This window comes from Schistocerca gregaria, chromosome 1 (assembly GCF_023897955.1).
Source record: "Schistocerca gregaria isolate iqSchGreg1 chromosome 1, iqSchGreg1.2, whole genome shotgun sequence".
Taxonomy (NCBI): domain Eukaryota; kingdom Metazoa; phylum Arthropoda; class Insecta; order Orthoptera; family Acrididae; genus Schistocerca; species Schistocerca gregaria.
The window spans coordinates 322497365-322519842 of record NC_064920.1 but is presented as its reverse complement, the minus strand read 5'-3'; the positions used below and the strand labels follow the sequence as shown (position 1 = coordinate 322519842).

Below are 22478 nucleotides of genomic sequence, written 5' to 3'. Positions count from 1 at the left end.
GTACTGGAATGTTCTGTAGCTGTATATATACTGCACGTGTTCTGGCCGGAGGCAGTTCGCTCCGCACTCTTGTATATGCAGGTGCTGAATAAACCTTCGTATGTGAAGTTATAATATAATATAATATAATCTAATAACAAAAGTCCAGTATTACCTTCATCAAAAATGTTCAGTTTTCTCAGTCTGCCATTTTAATGTTTCATTTTACCTTTCATGTATGGTGTTAGGTTCTCAATCTTTAATGAGCCATTGCAAGTATTTAATTTTCCTTTGTTTCTTAAGCAATTCTAATGACCTGTTGGAAACATTGCCACATGGCTATTTGATAATTGCAAACTATTCTTTAATGGTCATATTAGTTTCCTCATTTGCCAACTGTCTAATAGTTACTCATTTTCTGAAATATTTTATATATATAGTGTGTTCCACAATTCCTGTAAAAGGCTGATGTAGGTTGTAGAGGGGACTTCGGTTACTTATTAAAATTTTAATCTACTATGTCCAGAAATGTACAATTTGGATCTCTCACTCTAAGGTACACACACAAACTGAAGAGAGGGCACGGTCATCAGTACCCTGATGTAATGTGCCCTCTGTTTACAATCACTACTTCAGTTTCTGATAGCATGTTAGTGGTCACTCAGTAATAAGGACAACAGAAACAATGCGTGTATCAAGACCCTTTCCCACATTGCCTCAGTCCGTCACTTACAATTTCATTCACATTCAAAAATCAGCAAGTGTGGTCCCAATATAGTGGTGCATGCATTTTTGCACATGGTGTCCATGAAAGTATCAACCAAACATACAGTATACGTTGAGGTATAGCAACTCCCTACCTCACCATGGTCACCGGATTTAACACCTCTCAACTTTTTCTTGTGGGGCCATATGAAGAGTCTTGTGTCTCAGAAGGAGATTGCCTTACACAAGTTCTGCTGGCAGCTAGAATTACTCAGCACACATCAGAATTTGGGAACATGTGTATGCAATGTGAAAGCACTCACCACATGTACACCCCTTGCAATGAAGAACCTCTTGTAGAGCAACCAGGACATAGTGCATTGTATCTTGTATCCACTGTGTGTGTGTGTGTGTGTGTGTGTGTGTGTGTGTGTGTGTGTGTGCAGTGAAGCAAATTTGAAAGTGTTCCAATCGTTGAACTTACTTTGTATCCCTGATCATCATCTTCATAAACATTGCCATCTAGTCCTATTTTCCCCACCATCTTTGTGTGTTCACTTTGATTCAGCCCTTGCATCTTTTTTCAGCACACACCTCTACACCTTTCAGCCATCTACCCCTTGGTCTTCCTCTTGGTTGTTTCCTTTGCATCTCCATTTCATGTATCCTCTTGAGAATTCACTTTTTTACCATTCTCTTGTAACACTTCACCTTGATGTTTATATACTGCTCCAAAAGGGTTCCACGTTCATTACTTCGTTTACCCTTTCATTCCTCATCCTACCTTCCCTTGTTACTCGTAGTCTATGGAGGAACTTTGTTCCACATACCTGTAATCTGCTTACATCTCTCTTCTTCATTACCAGTGTTTCAGATGCATAGGACAGTAGTAGAGTGAAGTAGCCTATGTATATTACTGCAAAGCAGGCTCCTAACACTTCACGTCAATGTTTCTGCCTGCCTGCCATGTTCGCTGATCGCTTTCTCATTTCTTCCATTTACCTCTATCACATTTCTCGGGTACTTCACACTTTCCACCCTTTTCAATTGTTTACCCCAAATCCTGATTTTACTAACTAATCTTTCTTTCTAGTTGTAACCAAGATCTTACATTTGTTTACATTAAATTTAGTTTGTGAATAACATTGCTTTCATCTTGTCTTTTCCATTTTTTTCTGCCATTGTAGCCATTATCTCATCCAAGACCACAATGAAGAGGACAGGCAACAATATCCAAACAGTACATTTCTGGATGTAGGTTTCTTATCAGAAATTTATCTAGTAAATCCCTTCTACAACCCTTAGAAGCCTGTAAGATAAAATTATGAAACTCCTGCATATTTTCATTGCACTTCTTAGTTTATGTGTTGAATTTATTTTAACTTTTTCTTCAACTATATCCCAATGAATTTCACACCGGATCTTTGTCCATTAATGTCTACTCTGTTAGTTTAAGAATGTTTTCCCACACAAGCAACATATAGTTTGAGGCACCCCCCTTCCATTTTTTCCATGCAAGTGACATATCATTTGTCTGCCCCCCCCCCCCCCAACCCCTCAAACATTAGTTGCCGTTTGTTGGCATTTAAAAATATGTCTAAATCTAGTTACATCCCATGTAAAAAATTTTGCACTAGGGGCACCTGTGATGGCCCTCTCGGTTTGGTGCCCCAAGTGACTGCTCTCCTAACTTTGTCCTTTAACTGGCCATGTCTCTCCTACTGGTGTCAGTAGGTCATTTGTGCTTGATTGAAATAACATAATATTAGTCTATTAGGTTAATACTTAAACTGTCAGTTGTGAACCACATGAATGCCTATTCAGGTATAACTGAAGCTGTCTCTGGTATCTGGTAAGGCTGAATATGAACTTTTAATTAGTATGCCAGTATTTCCAGAAAACAGTTTCTGAATTGCCCTTGTAAAGTCATTGGAAGACTGCTGTGTAGGTTAAGAACAAGAGTGGGTCCAGTACCAATCCTTGTGGGATCCTGCATGTTACATTCCATAAATAGAGGTTGGTTTAGTGTTATGCATGTGTCAAAGTTTGGAATGACAATTTGTGTCCTTTCTGTTGTGAAGATGAGATTCCATCCAGGCAAGAGGGGATGGCTTTAATGCCATAACACTGTAGTTTGGCAAGTAGATTTTTGGGATCTACATAATCAGAGGCTTTTGCGAGTCACATATACAATTTTCCTTTAGTGCTGCCAGCACTTGATTTGTGTGTTCCTGAACAGAAATCAAACTGAGAGACAGTTAACAAGTTCTGAGTTAAATAAGCCAGTATTTGATCTCCATTGTCTCAAACTCTTGAATTGAAAGAGAGGAGTGAAGTAGATCTGTAATTAGAGGTGGTTTGCTTGTCTATAGTTTTATAGATGGTTGTTACTATAGCATATCTAACTCAGTCAATAAATATACCCCGAGTAGTCTTACTGTCAACACAAAATTTTAATATTCTGCTAGAAATACTGTTGTACCAAAAGGATTATTAATTTTTAATGGTCTGATGAATTTTGTAATCTCCTTAAGGGTCATATTTTTGAAACTAATGTGCATGCCTGCATAAGTAAATCCAACACCTTTAAGTTTAGTTATTAGTGGATGCAACGTCTGTTGCCATTGTGAGGAAGATGTCATTAAATTTGGTGGCCAGTGACATGAAAGTATACTTTGTATGCCAGAGTTACTTTCTGAAGGCTCAGTTTCATTCATGTTGCTGTTCTTGTTTAATAGTGTTCCAAATAATATTTGTTTATTTTCAGCACACTGCATGTGCGTGGTTAAAAAAAAAAAAAAAAAAAAAAAAAACACTGGCGGATTTTACAATATGTGTACTGCTGCTGTTTCAACTCTTGGCCACAGTTTGTCTTCTGTATTCAGTAGAGCTCTCTTCTAAGAACAAGTCCCAGTAGTTATCCATCTGTTATCCTTGTTTGTTTGCTTTTATCTTTTAGGGAAAAAGAAGGCTTATTCTGTAGGAGTATGTTTGATGAGGAGTTCAATTTTCTGTGTACATTGTCTCATTTATAAATTTCTCCCCAGTGTTCTTCCTGTAATCTGCCTAAAACTGATGATCTACCCATTGTTTATGATTCTTGTGTTACAGACTTTTTGTGATTTGTACCTGACAGTTTAATATGTTTTACTGCTAACACTTTACCTTCATAGGTCAGTAAACAATTTACTATTGGTTTTATGTGTACATAACTGTACCTTCAGGTGGTGAAATAAGTAGAATGCCTTTACACACACACAAAAACACATGACACTACCCTACTTTCTGAACTTTTAGTTTGGCTAAGATAAAAACACCCGTTTTCATGTAAGAAAGATTACTAGTGAATGTTACATTATGATTCTGGAACAATTTGTCACCACACAGCTAGCGTTGGTGAATCAACAAAGCACCAAGTGGTTCATGCAAGACGAAGCCAGACCACATTCCACTTAACAGGTGTTTCCCTTTCTTGATGAATATTTTGGAAATAGAGACAATGCATTAGATTATTGCAAAATCATTGGCACAGGGATGGATTGGACTCCATACTTGCCCTATTTGACTCCTTGTGACTACTTTTTATTGGGCACATTAACAGACACTGTCTACTAGAACCATCCCACCATGCTAGGTGAGCTTGAATTGGTGACCTGTGTGTTATCTGGATCCATTCCCATCAAGAAGCTTCAGGATCTGACGGTAGATTTCTTTGTTGATTTGCACCACTACCATACTGTGAGTGGTGGACATTTCAAAAAGACTGCAAACACTGCTTGCAGAGATCAAGTTTAATCACGCAGTGACTGAACGAGCTGCACAGCAAGTAGTGCCAGCTATTAGCAACGTTTCAAACTATTTCAAAATGTATGTATAAAATTCTTACAGCTTTCATAATAAGCATTTCTATTGTTGCACTTGTCTATTGATCTTAATTTTGACATTGGGGACAGCTTTGCTGGACACCCTGTATAAGAAAGCTGTATGCATGATAAGTGATGGATTAGTTGGACATTGACCTATGAAGCTGCTTTCACTTTAGACACAGTGTTGGAATACCCACTATTTTCACCAGACTTGGCAACTTTTGACTGCCACTTATTTTCGTAACTAAAGAAATTCATGACAAAATTGTTTTTGAGTCCTGTACAGAGGTCATGCAGCTATGGAAACATTTTGAAGACCTTCCAATATTACAGTTCAGGGCTGGACAAAGTGCATTGACCTGAAAGAAAATGACGTCAAAAAATAAGTGCATTTTGACATAAAAATCATCATCTTTCACTGGCAGGTCAAGAACTTATCACCATGCCCCATATACTGACTTAAAAACCACACTATTTTGAAGTTATACCTTCCTGCATTATTTATTTATTCCAATTGGTCTTGCTATTAATGAGATTGTTCTGGCATAATGACAAGTGCCACCATGAAGATCAAGAACGGAACAGCAGAGAGGGCTGTGAGACGACTGCAGCCAATAGTATATAGATGAACCCTCTCTAGGACGACACCAAGACAGAAGCGGCCTCTACGCTAGGAGAATTTAAGCACCACACCAAGTAGCTGCAGCCGGAATGGAAGACGAGCTGTCATACAAATGCTACAGTACTGACTTATGAACTGTATTGTTTTGGTTGCAATGAAATTGTATATACTGAAGGACATTGATTCTTTGCATGTCGCCATTTGCTTGTGACACACGTTTTTGAATATGCAAAGTTAAGTATTGTCAATTTAATGTCAGTATGCCCTTATAAAACTGTCAGAAAAGTCCTTCTTTGGGATTTTGTTCAACTTGGATGTCACATTGTCGCGAATGTCTGTTATGTCACGAAAATGTTGAGCCTTCATGTGAATTTTTGCAGTAAGTTCATAGTCCTGTGACTTCTATTAATTTTTTTCCCTGAATAAAACTGTCCACATTTTGCATTTCAGTCAAATTGTGGCAGGTGTGCACGCACCTTAGTCTTTGTATGGAGTCAAGGTATGCAGGGAAAACTACACAGACTTTTCTCTTCAAAACATTCTAGACAATGTACTGAACATTTTATTTAGACATGTTACTCCATTGCAATTTGTGACACAAGACGCAATGCCCACACATCGTACTCACAACTGGCTAGCTGAATGTACATGTGTTCCTTACAGTTGTTAATTCAAGCTGCCACAATAGTTACTGTACTGACTTCATTTCTACAAAAAGAATAAAATCAGTCTCGTATCTTTTTAGATGGATGGTGTATATTATTTTGTGCCTGACATGCAGAGCTATGACTGCTTAATTCATTTTATATGGTAGTGGAAATTATTGTGTTGACCTCTGTGCAATACTTTTAAAGTTACAAGGTTCAACAAAGAAGTGATGACTGTGCTAAAGGAATTAAACTATTTGCTTGTTGGCTTCCAATTTCTCCCAACGATGGACATGGGCAGGACTATGCAAGTGATGAAGCTTGCAGAAAAAATTGAGATGAAGCAATCTGGGATCTCTTTACTTCCTCTCGTTTTGCCATCTGCCTCCTTAAATTAATTTTATTTTCATTTTTGCCTAATAACCATTAACGTGTATGAGTATAATCTGCATTTCCATAAAAGAGGAAGGCTGGCCCTCAGTCTTAAGGAATATAGCACCAGGTCTAATTTTTGTGTTTAGTTGTGTGTATGTAATTAATTTCCTAATTTATTTTGTTCATTCCTAGTTAATATGTTACTACAGATCATTATAGGGTGAAATCAGTAATTGTTATGTGACTTAGATTCTATTGTTGACTTATAAACAAATATAAATTCTGTACTAATTATAAACATTTGAAAGAAGAACTGCTAGAATTCTTAAAGTAGTTATGTGGCTCTAGTCGAAACCATACTAGCAAAGCCAGCCCTTAATTAATTCAAAAAGAATTACCAGGTGTGTCAGAAGTATTGTTTGTATAACTATATCTGTTAATTTCATTATTTAAACAAATGATGCGGCCTAATCTTTGTGGTAGATGGAACTCTTAAAAAGGAGGAAATTTCGATGTATTCAGTTAACTGAATGAGTTATGTTTTAATTGTAATTTCTGTAACTTAAACATCGAACAATGTATAGTTTCAGTGCCCATCATTGTGAGGATATATAAAGGCTCAATTTTTGGTCCCAAGATAGTCAGTCCAGTTAATATGTATTGGTTAGATTAATAACAATGCATCAACTTAACAATGGAGTAAGTATAACACAAATAGGCCATGTATTAGAACAATCAATGACAATGTTTGTTTAATTTATTTGAAAAATAGTGTCACACATACCATATTATTCTGCAACAACTGTAAACTGTGGGGGTCAGGCTTTTACTGCTCACAGATATTCAACAGCAAACTATTGTAGCAGTATGCTGATGTTGCCTGCAACCTATTAATGAGGCTTTTCAACTTTTACCAACAGTGAACTGGCCATATAATTGTGTTATATTGGGGCTTATGAACAGTGAAAGTAAAGAACTGTGCAACTGTCGCCTACATCATTTACAGTAGTCATTGTTGAATTTCCACCAGCCAGTATAACAATGCAGTACGTTAACACTGATGGCTATCAATGAAGAAATAAAGGAGGCAAATGTCACAAAGTGAAGAGGACATTGTCTTTCTCTCTCCCTCTCCATCCCCACCCTACCAGAAAAAATTCAGCACACATTAACTTATATGCTTTATTTGTATCACAAAAAATAACAAAAGACTGACAATAGCATGTATTTACATTAACTATTGGCAGTCTTGACAGTCTATAATGGTGCTGGTGTAGGAACATTCATCAATGGTGAATCAAATGGGTCCATGTTCACAGGAAGTGGTGGTGGTTCCTGCTGGCTGCCAATTTTCTTTTGGAGAGATTCATACAGTTGATGCACTGTTTCATTGTGCTGTAAGACAGAATAAATATGATTAACACTACATCTGAATTTAATATACATTTCTTCATTATTAAAATAATAATAATAATAATAATATTACAGAGAAGAGCAGAAGAAACCAAAATGACAAGGAAAGACAATGAAGAATGTTAATATTTTTGTTTTTTCTGTGGACTGAGAGGATATTTACTGTGTTAAGCAGCTAATAAAATAAAGATGATTTTTTTCCAAAAAAAGCTGAGCATCAAATAATCACAAAAGAAACTTGTTTTGGTTTTTCATAAGTTATAAGGCCCATCTAGCTTCAATCACTGCTACCTATAAGACAGCCCCATACTCTGCCCTTTACTTTCCTACTCTACACTACCTCACAAATATACTACCTGATCAAAAGCATCCAGACACATATTAGTGGCCATTAATCATGGGTGTGGCCACCCTTTGTGTCTGTAATAGCTTGAATGTCACTGATGACAGTTTGTCAGATGTCTGTTGAGGAATGGCAGCCCGTTCTTCCTCAAGAGCCAAAACCAGAGAAGGTAACGATGTTGAGATGCTGGGGTCTGCAGTGAAGCTGATGTTCTTATCCCAAAGTTGTTCCATTGGGGGACTCTGGCCAGGTCAGTCCATTTCCAGATTGTTATGGCCCTCACAGATTGCTTTATGACAGGGTGCATGTTATGCTGATACGATCAGTCATTATCTTCGAACTATTCCCCTACTCAACGCAATACACAGTGCATTTAGCACTTTCTTAAGCAGTGTGAAGCTGCTATATAATTTATTTGTAACTGTACAACCGGTTTTAGGCAGAAATCATTTTCAAGTACAAATTTATGTTACTAGCACGTGTTATATACATATATCACAAAACAAATTTCAAAATATAATATTTATAAATATTATTTTGTTATGCAGAGGCATAAGGCACAGAGTTCCAATCACACAATTAGCCTTTAAATAACAAAATAATATATTCTGACATCTGTTTTATGGTATATGTAACACCCGCTACTAACATAAATTTGCAATGAAAAATGGTCTTTGATTAAAACCAGTCGTACAGTTATAAATAAATTATACAGTAGATTCAGGTGTTACACAGTCATTTTTATGATTTGTCAAAGCTGTGGAACACAGTCAACGAAAATTATTTTGAAATAATAAAACCAGTTGGCATGAATCCAAACAGTGTTTCAGCATCATCACCCACAACTGAAACAGCAGACAATGTATCAACAGATAGAGCCGGTGGAAAACAGAGACTTTACTAGCAATGTATTTTAAAGGTGCAGCTAGTGAAGTGTCTTGAGCAGCCAAGTGTCCTCTTTTCCATTCTTGTCCCTTCATTCAAGGACATAGCCAAAGGAGGAGGTGGAGGTGGTGGTGGTGGTGGTGGTGGTGAGACCACAGGTTTGGACCCTCCGTATCACCTAATTGAAATTATACGCCAGTTAGTTGCCACATAATGCAACTGAAAGATACTTTGAGTTTCAGGCATACGATGAAAAAGGGATACAAACTATCAATAGTTAACAAAGCCGTCGACAGATTACTGGCTATTGCCCATCCAGACTTTATTCAAGATCAACTAATGTACATTGTTGGCCTTATTTGAGCTCATTTTGTTGTTTTATTAATCAGTTCAGTTCTTACTTACAGCTGAATCTAATGTAAGTGCTGCTGTTTTTTGGTGGTGGTGGTGGTGGTGATTAGTGTTTAACGTCCCGTTGACAACGAGATCATTAGAGACGGAGCGCAATAGGGAAGGAAATCAGCCGTGCCCTTTTAAAGGAACCATCTCGGCATTTGCCTGAAACGATTTAGGGAAATCACGGAAAACCTAAATCAGGATGGCCGGAAACGGGATTGAACCGTCGTCCTCCCGAATGCGAGTCCAGTGTGCTAACCACTGCGCCACCTCGCTCGGTGCTGTTTTTTGTTATTGTGCAATGTGCAGAACCAATAGTTTCCAATTATAGCTAAGGTTGTAACAAGAAAGAATAGGAAAACCAATTATGATTCTTCCATTACCAATATGATAGGTTCAAAATATGTACATACTGCTACAATATCCTAATTACTTATCTGTAGTAGTTTAATGTTAGCACTGGAGTCACTACTTATAGAGTGATAGAACTATGGTGTTGGAATATTTCAGTATTTCACATGCCAGTGGGGCAGCAAATATCATTACAAATAACATACAGTTAAAATCAGTGGTGGTGGTTGCATTTCTTTAAAAAAAATACTCAAAACTCTATCGTTAGTAGCCCAAATGACAAAATATCATCTACTCTAGTCACCCAGGCAGTACTCAATTAAGAAACTAGTTCCGATACAAAATGTTGGTGAGGGGTATGTGATGACAGCACATTCTATAGTTTGTTTCTGAAAGATTTTTTCGGTAGGTGCTTGAATTTGTCAGAGCCAACTGTGGCCTGCATTCCTCTCCTGTCCCCCCCCCCCTCCCCCCCCCAATGTCCAAAATATATTTATGTTCTTGTAATAACATTATAATAAATGAAGCCAGGAATTCCATGCACTATTTAATCTTAAAATATGCAAGCATCCATGCACTATCAGAAGTCTATCTTTTATTGTGGTGTATTTTATTTTAAAACACTACACAGCAAACAATTTTTTCCAAATTCTTCACCAACTGGAGCAGCTCTGTGGTTTGAGGCATTTAACTAGCAATTTCTAGATTCGGTAGACAAAGTGTCTTGAATCCAGTTGCCTTGGAAATTGTTTTCTGTGGTTTGTGACAATTTTTGTTGTTGTTTGTTTCCTGTGGTTTCCGTTTTTGATTTAGGCAAATGCTGAAGTGGTCCCTTACTAAAGGCCACATGCAGTTCCTTCTGGATACCTTTATTTCCTGACAGATTTCAGCTCCAATGAAGATGCACTGAAGGCAAGCAAAACATGTCTTTGGAGACTCCCCGCACTAAATTCATATTTATATTGGATGGCAGTTAGCGAACAATATTTTGTACTATGTACTGTGCATAAAGATGGCTCAAGGTTTTTTCACTACAAGAACAATGTTCTACTGTGAAATGTCTTATTCATAATGTCCTTGGGATAGTGGGTCCAACTGTCATATTTCTAATGTATTTGTAAATAAACTTTAACATATGATATATATTGCAGAGGAGTTTATTAGCACCAAAGATGGTATAACCATATTATCATGAAGAAATACAAACCAGTTTATGAGGTTGCATAAGGAGAAGTGAAGGTGGAATCAAAGCATGAACCAGTGTTAAGAGACCACAACTGAATCTTGAAATAATTTTTAAAAAATCTTGATCACTTAAGGATGTTAATGAAACGAAAGATACTTCAATAAAATTTCAGACTGAATTGAGGAATTTGGGATTCTTAGAAGTTCTAAAGGAATTCTGACTTGTTTTTGGATCAGTTACGAATTTAAACAAAAGATTGTAATAGGAGAAAGACAGCCATTGCCAAAAGAGATTTGAACCTCTTTAACTTAATAAGTTATTCATGTCAACATTAAGATTCTTCTGCTCTGTGACAGTGAACCTTATATTAGAAGACTAAGCTGTTTCATTAGCAAAGAGGCAATGCATTATATTCGAATTTTAATTCATTTGGCAATAGAGTGAAGGTATCATAATGCCAGATAAAGAACTATTTAATTGTGCATTTGGGTATTTCTTTTATATATTCTTTTTTATATAATTGAGGAAACGTGTTACACTATCTAAGTCACACTGTTCTTGCTTAATTTTTTATAAACCAAAAAGTATTTGCATGAAGGCCTCCTGAAAGCAAATTATGCACATAAAATTAAAAAATAAATACATGTGTTTCACAATAAAATGAAAAAATCTTTTTTTAAGGTTCTCTTTGAGAAAATGCTGGCCACATCCTCGCTTCAGACATGTAGCATGTGACAGTGCCCCACTTCTAAGAGTGCTTCAGTGTATTCTCTTACTACCTCTCTTCCCTGATTATCAGTAGCAAACAGAACAGTGCCGCCATCCTAGCCAAGTAACCATTTCATTTCATCCGGTTAGTAGGTAATTAATTTTTTGGTTTGTTTTCAGATATGTTGTTTTGAAGTCTTTGTACACACTGAAATCCTCATGCCACAGTACTGAAGCACACCACTAGAGAGCCAAACCAAAATGGCATAGCCTGCTGATAAAACTGAGTATAATGCAGTAAATGGTTTTAGCAGTAGCAGCAGAAATGAATTACTGCACAGTACTCCACTTTACCAACTGTTTGTGCTACAGTCCTTTGGCCCAGGTATTTCAGTGTGTTCCAAGACTCCACACACGTACTTGCAAACACACAAAAAATTAATTACATAAATTTATTTTTTTCTTTTACCAATCTCAAATGGTATCCATAGGTTGAAACAAAAATTACAAACTGAAGGTAGGAATGCTGTGATCAGTCCACTAAGTTTGAATAATGGACTGACCTTCAAACTTGATGACACTTGCTGTAGTGGCATAGAGCAACAACAAGTGTTCAGAATGCAGTATAAAGTCTCACTTCAATATTAAAATTTACTGACGACCAGTTTTGGGTGGCAAACACTCATTATCAAATGTCCAACAAACGGCCAAAACCCAAAGTTAATAAGAATGTTCAATTTCTGCAATAAAGTTGCTTTGGCTAGAGGACAAATGTAAGGATATAGAGGCATATCTCACTAGGGGTAAGATAGATACAGCCTACAGGAAAATTAAAGAGACCTTTGGAGATAAGAGAACCACTTGTATGAACATCAAGAGCTCAGATGGAAACCCAGTTCTAAGCAAAGAAGGGAAAGCAGAAAGGTGGAAGGAGTGTATAGAAGGTCTATACAAGGGTGATGTACTTGAGGACAATATTATGGAAGTGGAAGAGGATGTAGATGAAGATGAAATGGGAGATATGATATTGCGTGAAGAGTTTGACAGAGCACTGAAAGACCCGAGTCGAAACAAGGCCCCCGGAGTAGACAACATTCCGTTGGAACTACTGACGCCCTTGGGAGAGCCAGTCCTGTCAAAACTCTACCATCTGGTGAGCAAGATGTATGAAACAGGCAAAATACCCTCAGACTTCAAGAAGAATATAATAATTACAATCCCAAAGAAAGCAGCTGTTGGCAGATGTGAAAATTACCGAACAATCAGTTTAATAAGCCACAGCTGCAAAATACTAACACAAATTCTTTACAGACGAATGGAAAAACTAGTAGAAGCCGACCTCGGGGAAGATCAGTTTGGATTCCGTAGAAATACTGGAACACGTGAGGCAATACTGATCTTACGACTTACCTTAGAAGAAAGAATAAGGAAAGGCAAACCTACGTTTCTAGCATTTGTAGACTTAGAGAAAGCTTTTGACAATGTTGACTGGAATACTCTCTTTCAAATTCTAAAGGTGGCAGAGGTAAAATACAGGGAGCAAAAGCTATTTACAATTTGTACAGAAACCAGATGGCAGTTATAAGAGTCGAGGGACATGAAAGGGAAGCAGTGGTTGTGAAGGGAGTAAGACAGGGTTGTAGCCTCTCCCCGATGCTATTCAATCTGTATATTGAGCAAGCAGTAAAGGAAACAAAAGAAAAATTCGGAGTAGGTATTAAAATCCATGGAGAAGAAATAAAAACTTTGAGGTTCGCCGATGACATTGTAATTCTGTCAGAGACAGCAAAGGACTTGGAAGAGCAGCTGAACGGAATGGACAGTGTCTTGAAAGGAGGATATAAGATGAACATCAACAAAAGCAAAATGAGGATAATGGAATGTAGTCGAATTAAGTCGGGTGATGCTGAGGGAATTAGATTAGGAAATGAGACTCTTTAAGTAGTAAAGGAGTTTTGCTATTTGGGGAGCAAAATAACTGATGATGGTCGAAGTAGAGAGGATATCAAATGTAGACTGGCAATGGCAAGGAAAGCGTTTCTGAAGAAGAGAAATTTGTTAACATTGAGTATAGATTTAAGTGTCAGGAAGTCATTTCTGCAAGTATTTGTATGGAGTGTAGCCATGTATGGAAGTGAAACATGGATGATAAATAGTTTGGACAAGAAGGGAATAGAAGCTTTCGAAATATGGTGCTACAGAAGAATGCTGAAGATTAGATGGGTAGATCACATAACTAATGAGGAAGTATTGAATAGGATTGGGGAGAAGAGATGTTTGTGGCACAACTCGACCAGAAGAAGGGATCGGTTGGTAGGACATGTTCTGAGGCATCAAGGGATCACCAATTTAGCATTGGAGGGCAGTGTGGAGGGTAAAAATCGTAGAGGGAGACCAAGAGATGAATACACTAAGCAGATTCAGAAGGATGTAGTTTGCAGTAGGTACTGGGAGATGAAGATGCTTGCACAGGATAGAGTAGCATGGAGAGCTGCATCAAACCAGTCTCAGGACTGAATACCACAACAACAACAACAATAATCAGTTTGGTAAAGTGCTTACAATTAGTGATTGTGTCACAGTGATTTTTGACATACTTGCCACAGATTTTCCAAGATTTCTATTTTAAACATAAATCTAACATCAAGGTAATTGCAAGATAAGTTCCAGGTTCATATAGGAAAGAAAATTGTTCTCTGTCATTCTACAATACCACAATGAAAAAAGAAACATGAATAGCAAATATGGGCTTTTACACACAATTTTTTATCTGCTGCTTTCAAGATAGGGGCCTGGATAAAGATTTACAGTTTGACTGTGTATTTTGGCTACAAGAGAAATGTAATCAAATATTTTGTGCAAAGCAGCTACAAAGTTCACAAAATTGATGAATGTTTAAAAGTGTCACATACACTTGTAATCACTTTATCTGACAAATGTATATAATGGTGTATATTACACAGTATAATTATCAGTTTACAAAATATACAAAACTAAAAATAGATAGGTCTAACAACAGCAATGTAACTGCCACTTCAATGAAGTACTGCTTGACTCTAAAGGTTGGCAGGTAGTGGAACAGGTACAGTATTTGCACAGTATTCTAAATCCTGCCAAGAACACCGGAGTTTAGAGGCTATAAAAGTGTGTTCACAATATTTTAAGAGGGGAGTCCAGTCATTTTGACAGAATTTAAGGTAGGAAAAAACATAAGAATAATTAAAATGTCACCTATAATCAATTCACTCACAATTAATCTTGAAACATTATTCATTTGCAAAAGTGGAGAACAGAGGATCAATGTGGTGTGGTGTGTGTGTGTGTGTGTGTGTGTGTACTGCTATCTTTATTTCTTACCTGGCTTGTTGGCTGCAAAGCTTTGACAAGAGTCTGGAGGCGGTTTGCTGGGAGTTTGGGATAAATATACCATAACAATTTCAAAAGGTGTTTAGGCACATTATCTCGTGACAACCCCGCAAAGAAAAATTCATCAAAGATGACTGTGCAAAAGTCTTCTGCTGAAAATTCATCTCCCAGCTGAATAAGCAGAGATACCTAAAAGCATATATTGATAGTGCTAACAAGAATCACACAATTACATAATCAGTATAATATTAATATATTAGTATAGTGACTATGTATCAAAATCACATCTCGGCCTTCTCTAGTCCTTATACTGTCCTTTGTAACACATCATTTAAAGTCATGAGAAGGAGAACATTATTTGTGTGAGTAAGAGGGGACACATGATCACTCCTGAATCATCAGTGACATCTTTCAATAAAACACCAAAACGGAAGTGCGTTAATCAAAAGTCTGTACCCCTCCCTCTACAGTTGTGGGATGAGTGTATTAATAACATGAGAATCTGTACAAGGGAAAAAAGAGGAAGGAACGTGAGATATGCATGTTTAGTGATATGGGAAATACACCAATAAACTGAAATTCAAACAAGGCCCAGAGATTAGAATGTTCAAATGTCAACTTTCCCTTCAAAAATCAGAGGCTAGTTGCTCTGATAATCTGGGCTAACACAATAAATTTTTGATGGATGCATGCTGAAGTGAAATAATAGGATGCAATAAGTATTTTAATCAGCATCTGTAAAATGACATTCACATCATAAGATACACTGCCTCGGTTTTGAGCAGTTTCTTACACCACTAAACACAGTGTCTAATCTGATCCTCTGTCAATAGAGATATCACACATGCAAAGTTGGAAGGATTTTGTGGAATGGGATGAATACGGAAGACTGCTGCATCTGGTGGTATTATGGTAAAGGAATAAAATGAAAGCAGAACTTGGAGCAGAAAACAGAGACCAGAACTGTACTTAGGCTACAGCCACAGCCAGCTGGCACTACTCACAGAACTGTGAGATCAGCAGACGCAAACGCCTCCATGCCATCAGACTTCCACATTCCAATGTCCAGAGCAGCCTCCAGGAAGTTATTATAGTACATTACAGTCTACTGCCATTACAAAAGCCACCCTGGGAGCGCAGCATTCTCAACCAGCTCATCATGGTTTGGCCAGATGGGCAATGAAACTGCGCCCAATCTGCATCAGCTGCCGTTTTGGAGTCTTCACTGTAAATATTCCCCCACCGTCACTAAACTGCAAACAAGGCTCAACTGCTTGCTTGCCCAGAACCTAGTAGCCATCTCACCGAGCAGCCCATCATTGCTCTCCTGCCATCAGTTAAGAGCTAGACTCTGTGCAGCACAGCAATCTGTCGTAAAACCTGCCAATGCCCTATTGCGCCACAGAGGTCAACGGGTGGTGCTTGGCCACCTCTGTCAACTCAGTCCCAGCATACTGACTACACAAAATTAGCACGCTGCCTTCCCACCAGCATGTGTCAATCACACGCTGCGGTGCCTCACCCACCGATATTAGAGGAAATATCATGAGAGAACACTAAACTATAAACAAGAGGGGAGCTCTTTTGAATGATTGTTGAAGCTGAATAAATTAATAAACAACTGTTCTTGATCACCATTTATTTGCCTACAACTTCCCCATGATGTCACGCTTCTCTCCCAAGCCATCTACACTCCTGGAAATGGAAAAAAGAACATTGACACCGGTGTGTCAGACCCACCATACTTGCTCCGGACACTGCGAGAGGGCTGTACAAGCAATGATCACACGCACGGCACAGCGGACACACCAGGAACCGCGGTGTTGGCCGTCGAATGGCGCTAGCTGCGCAGCATTTGGGCACCGCCGCCGTCAGTGTCAGCCAGTTTGCCGTGGCATACGGAGCTCCATCGCAGTCTTTAACACTGGTAGCATGCCGCGACAGCGTGGACGTGAACCGTATGTGCAGTTGACGGACTTTGAGCGAGGGCGTATAGTGGGCATGCGGGAGGCCAGGTGGACGTACCGCCGAATTGCTCAACACGTGGGGCGTGAGGTCTCCACAGTACATCAATGTTGTCGCCAGTGGTTGGCGGAAGGTGCACGTGCCCGTCGACCTGGGACCGGACTGGACCGCAGCGATGCACAGATGCACTCCAAGACCGTAGGATCCTACGCAGTGCCGTAGGGGACTGCACCGTCACTTTCCAGCAAATTAGGGACACTGTTGCTCCTGGGGTATCGGCGAGGACCATTCGCAACCGTCTCCATGAAGCTGGGCTACGGTCCTGCACACCGTTAGGCCGTCTTCCGCTCACGCCCCAACATCGTGCAGCCCGCCTCCAGTGGTGTCACGACAGGCGTGAATGGAGGGACGAATGGAGACGTGTCGTCTTCAGCGATGAGATTCGCTTCTGACTTGGTGCCAATGATGGTCGTATGCGTGTTTGGCGCCGTGCAGGTGAGCGCCACAATCAGGACTGCATACGACTGAGGCACACAGGGCCAACAGCCGGCATCATGGTGTGGGGAGCGATCTCCTACACTGGCCGTACACCTCTGGTGATCGTCGAGGGGACACTGAATAGTGCACGGTACATCCAAACCGTCATCGAACCCATCATTCTACCATTCCTAGACCGGCAAGGGAACTTGCTGTTCCAACAGGACAATGCACGTCCTCATGTATCCCGTGCCACCCAACATGCTCTAGAAGGTGTAAGTCAACTACCCTGGCCAGCAAGCTCTCCGGATCTGTCCCCCATTGAGCATGTTTGGGACTGGATGAAGCGTCGTCTCACGCGGTCTGCACGTCCAGCACGAACGCTGGTCCACCTGAGGCGCCAGGTGGAAATGGCATGGCAAGCCGTTCCACAGGACAACATCCAGCATCTCTACGATCGTCTCCATGGGAGAATAGCAGCCTGCATTGCTGCGAAAGGTGGATATACACTGTACTAGTGCCGACATTGTGCATGCTCTGTTGCCTGTGTCTATGTGCCTGTGGTTCTGTCAGTGTGATCATGTGATGTATCTGACCCTAGGAATGTGTCAACAAAATTTCCCCTTCCTGGGACAATGAATTCACGGTGTTCTTATTTCAATTTCCAGGAGTGTATGAACCCCACAACATCCAAGGAAGACTCAAACAAACACATTGTGAAAAGAAAGAATTGTTTATGTTTTACTCCAGTTTCTCCACAGCTACTTCTGCTCTGCTACATTTCCAATGGGAAACGTCTTATTGCTGGCCTATTAAATTATATACACCATTCTTCCTGCAACCAAACATTTTTTCGGCCAATGAAAGTAGGCTCGAACACTGCAAACTCTTGGAATCACCTAAATTTGATACACTAAGGTAAATAGTTATCTACAACAGGGAGGAAACATTTTATTCACTGATCCACCAGCTCTTATGAAACCTGCACACCAGTTTTTTTTGTCTTCAGCTGTGACATTCCAACTGATCAACAACTACGGCAAAGTAGGAGAAAATAAAAATGTCTACTCTCACATAGCAAAACTTTCCTAGTATGCTTTGCTGGTTTCTTAACTGACAGTTTGCTCCTTGACCTCCATTCTTTGTTAACAGGGCAGTCATGAAAACCACTATATCCTATAATTTTATTAAATTGATAAGATTATGTTGATGACATTGTCAGGAGTGTATCCATATAGCCGCTGCACTCTACAGCAATTAAATATTCACATACTTGCTATGATATACATAGTAAGCTTAGACACTAGTTTCTTATGTGGAAGAAACCACTTCCACATCGAATTGTACAACAATGCAACAAAGCATTCCATAAAACAAGTTATCAATGGCACCATGAGAAAAATCTACTATCTGCAGCTGACAGCAAACCAGGTATCACTCTAACCATCTGGCAGGCTTCTTATTGATGGAAGATGGAGGGATATTTGCTGATAAAGACTTAATGGAGGAAAACAAATATGTTTTATTCGCCTCTTTTTTCTCTACTTGGCTATTTTTATTGTTTCCTAATTCACACACTAATCAATTTCAGGGCTGAATGGCTGGTCTGTATGCAGGACCAATCTACATCCACAGTCTAAGATGGTATGCCAAAAAATAATGCCTCCAAGTTTTTTATGTGGAAATTCAATGAGTTTTTCATGTGAAACTCAAAGATTTTAAATAAAACAAATGTTATTAACATTCTAAATCTTTATTCTTTATGTCTCCATGTGTACTTCTCAACGTAGTCACCCTGGCAATGGACACACTTCTTCCAATGAGAGTCTAGCTCATTGGTACCATCACTGTAGAATGTTTAACTTTGTTGACAAAACCACAACCTCACCTCTGCTTGCACCATTTCATCACTATCGAAGTGAAGTCGTTGAAGGTGTTCTTTAAGTTTTGGAAACAGATGACAACTGGATGGGGCCAAGTTAGGACTGAATGGAGGATGATCGATAACAGTGAAGCCAAGGCATCGGATTGTTACACACGTTGCAGCAATCATGTGTGATCTGACACTGCCATACTGAAGAAGTGGCTGCTCCATGTTTGGATGAACTCTTTGAATTCGGAACTCAATTACAGTACATCGTTCCTTACACACCGGCATAGATACAATTTACACAGTCTCATATTACACACTACAATTTGGAGCCCTCTAGTGGCAGAGGCCTGCAAATGTGAAGACTGTTACTGCCATATGTTTTATTTAAAAAAACTTTAAGAGTTTTCATATAAAAATTAGTAGGCATTATTTTACAGCATTCCCTTGTATATCATCTCTGTTTTCCATGTACTAATAATCCTTAATATAGTTCAACTGACAGGAGTTCATTAGAGATGGAGGGAATGGATGTGAAAGAAATGTGGCTTTGTCTTTGTCAAATGAACCATCCCAGTTTTTATCTATGTCAGTTTGGGCAACACATTGGAAACTTAAAATTAGGATGACCAGATTGGCATTCAAACTTTGCTCCTCTCAAAATGTGACTCCAGAGTCTGAACCACTGTGCCACTGCACTCAGTTTCACTCACTGTTGTGGTAGCAACAGTGATAACTGAAGGAAGCAGATGTGATCAAAATACTATGAATGGAGAAGATGATGTGTAGCAAACATATACCCTATTATATCTTCTATCTTCTCATGGATGGTGAGTTAGAGTGGAATTAAGTTACAGCAAACTAATGTCACTTATCACATGATCAATGGGGATTACAATTGTAAATTTACGTTATAATGTACTACATGACTGATGCCTCAAACAGGTATAAATACACATACAATAAACACTCATTTTGCCCAGCCATAGCTTTATCTGACGCCAGAAGCTTGTGTTTTTGTGCTGTACATCACAAATATAAAGCAAATTTTGTCAGAATGTGAAGTTCTACTCAACAGCTTTTGTGTTGAAACATGAACTACATATTTGGATCACCAGCTAGTATTTTATTAGCACATCGCCATATTAAATTAAGCACTCTTCTTGTTGCAATGCATATTGCCTACCAATCCCTTACAGATCAAGTAATGAAATAACAGAATAAATTGTATTTCATAAAAATAAACACACAATTTCTTCAAATGAAACTATTTGGTTCCAGAGACATTTTCAAGTCTCAAACATCTATTATGTTTGTATACAGATTGGCCACTATGCATCCTGGCACACTGGCATTGTGGAGTCTCTGCAATGGTGTTTGAGTTTGGGGGGGGGGGGGGGGGGGGAATATCAAAACGAGCTGAAGTGTGAACAGGAATTTGGATTGAGGAGGGAAGCATGCTAGCGCAGTCAGTGCAAAGCCACTGAGCCACAATGGCCTTGTGGTCAGCACATCTGCCTAGCAAGCAGGAGCCCCTGTTTCAAATCTCAGCCTTGTTACAAATTCTCATTCATTGCATCAGTCTGCATATATACATCCCACATTTTCTTGTTTCCATGCTGCATGACAGTAGTAGCTCACACTTCTCATGAACAGTAAAGAAGAATATATAATATATAACAATACGAGAGAAGGAAAGTTGCTACTCTCCATATAGCAGAGGTGCTGACTCGCGATAGGCACAATAAAAAGATTCACACAATCATAGCTTTCGGCCATTAAGGCCTTTGTCAGCAGTAGACACACATACACACATGCAAACACACTCACACAAGCGCAGCTTGCACACGCATCTGCAGTCCAGTTCTCTGAGACTGTAGATGTGTGTGCAAGTTGTGCTTGCGTGAGTGTGTGTGTGTGTGTGTGTGTGTGTGTGTGTGTGTGTGTGTGTGTGTGTGTGTGTGTGTGTGTACTGCTGACAATGGCCTTAATGGCCGAAAGCTATGATTGTGTCAATCTTTTTATTATGCCTATCGCGACTCAGCACCTCCGCTATATGGTGAGTAGCAACTTTCCTTCTCTCATATTGTTACATTCCATCCTGGATTTTCCACTTTTTAATATATAATATATACATTGACAAGTTTAAGTAAACAGTCTTCTCTTAGTATAAACAGCTTAAAACAACAGAAAGTCAAATGTATAGATTTTTCTTAATACTGCAGAAACAACTTGGATTTCTGATAGCACTGTAAGCATTTAATACCAAAGAATGCAGGAATGGATCTTCAAATGCTCTGTCATTTTTGCAATTAGCAAGTGTTCCCAGCACTCTCATCAAGCCAACACGGTCCTTTTGTCGAGCTGTATGCAATGTGTAATACATTGCCAGGATACTGGCCACACTGCTCTCTTGGACATAAGCCTGACACGCATCTGGTGGAGGTCCTGGACAGAACAGATCAATACATTTCATTTACTAAAAAAGTAGTCTTTCATATTTTGTAGTAGCCTAATATGCTGTTAATATATGTGGTGCTTAAGCTATCCCATTGATCACCTCAGATATTCAGAAGAAATAATGGTATAATGATGTAAATCCTCTGGAGTTTACATGCAGTTTATTAATTTGTATTTGTGAAGAAGTCACTCAGTAATAACTTTTAAACACCTGCGCAAACCACAAAAAAAAAAAACAACCATGGAAGTAGTTATTACAAAACATCAGTTCAATTCAGTTATTTATTAACCATTAACGACTTACATCAGGACAGGTTTTAAATAGACAGTTAATAACAATTTTGTGTGTGTGTTTTCCCTATTTCAGAGGAAGAACATTTGGCCAAAAATTAAAATATATCAGAGGAATTCGAAATTGTGAATAATGGCTACCATCAACTGTAGAATGGAATGATGACAATGAAAATTTGTGCTGGACTGGGACCCAAACCCGGATTTCCCACTTATGGTGAGCGGTTGCCTTACCATTTGGCTAGCCATGCACAACTCATGGCCAGGCCTAAACTTCCATATGTCATCAACCTTGCGTCTACCATCTGTACTCACACATCCATTATGTACATTCCTGTACAGATCGGATGCTGTATTTGAAAGTTGTTTCATGCCCAATATCGGCAGATAAATACGATTTGCAATGTCTGTGTTACTCTGATGATGATGCGCTGCGGCGACCACAGCCATTACGAAACATGTCAGATAAATATGCAATTGCGGGGCTACCATCAGCTGTAGAATGTAATGACAACAATGAAGATTTCTGCCGGACCGGGACTCGAACGAAGATTTCCTGCTTGTCACGAGCAG

The 22478-nt window shown here is 39.0% G+C and overlaps 1 protein-coding gene across 1 annotated transcript in view; it reads right to left on the bottom strand.

Annotated features, from left to right (window-relative positions):
• Positions 1 to 7362: 7362 nt before the first annotated feature.
• LOC126343816 (negative elongation factor B) overlaps positions 7363 to 22478 on the bottom strand; it is a 121631-nt gene continuing 106515 nt past the window's right edge. Inside the window, exons 10-12 of the mRNA XM_050001971.1 lie at positions 21421 to 21602; positions 14834 to 15031; positions 7363 to 7589 (exon numbers count right to left, since the gene is read on the bottom strand). Of these exons, the coding sequence (XP_049857928.1) occupies positions 7452 to 7589; positions 14834 to 15031; positions 21421 to 21602 (518 nt within the window). The 3' untranslated portion in view covers positions 7363 to 7451. The remainder of the gene's footprint in view (positions 7590 to 14833; positions 15032 to 21420; positions 21603 to 22478) is intronic.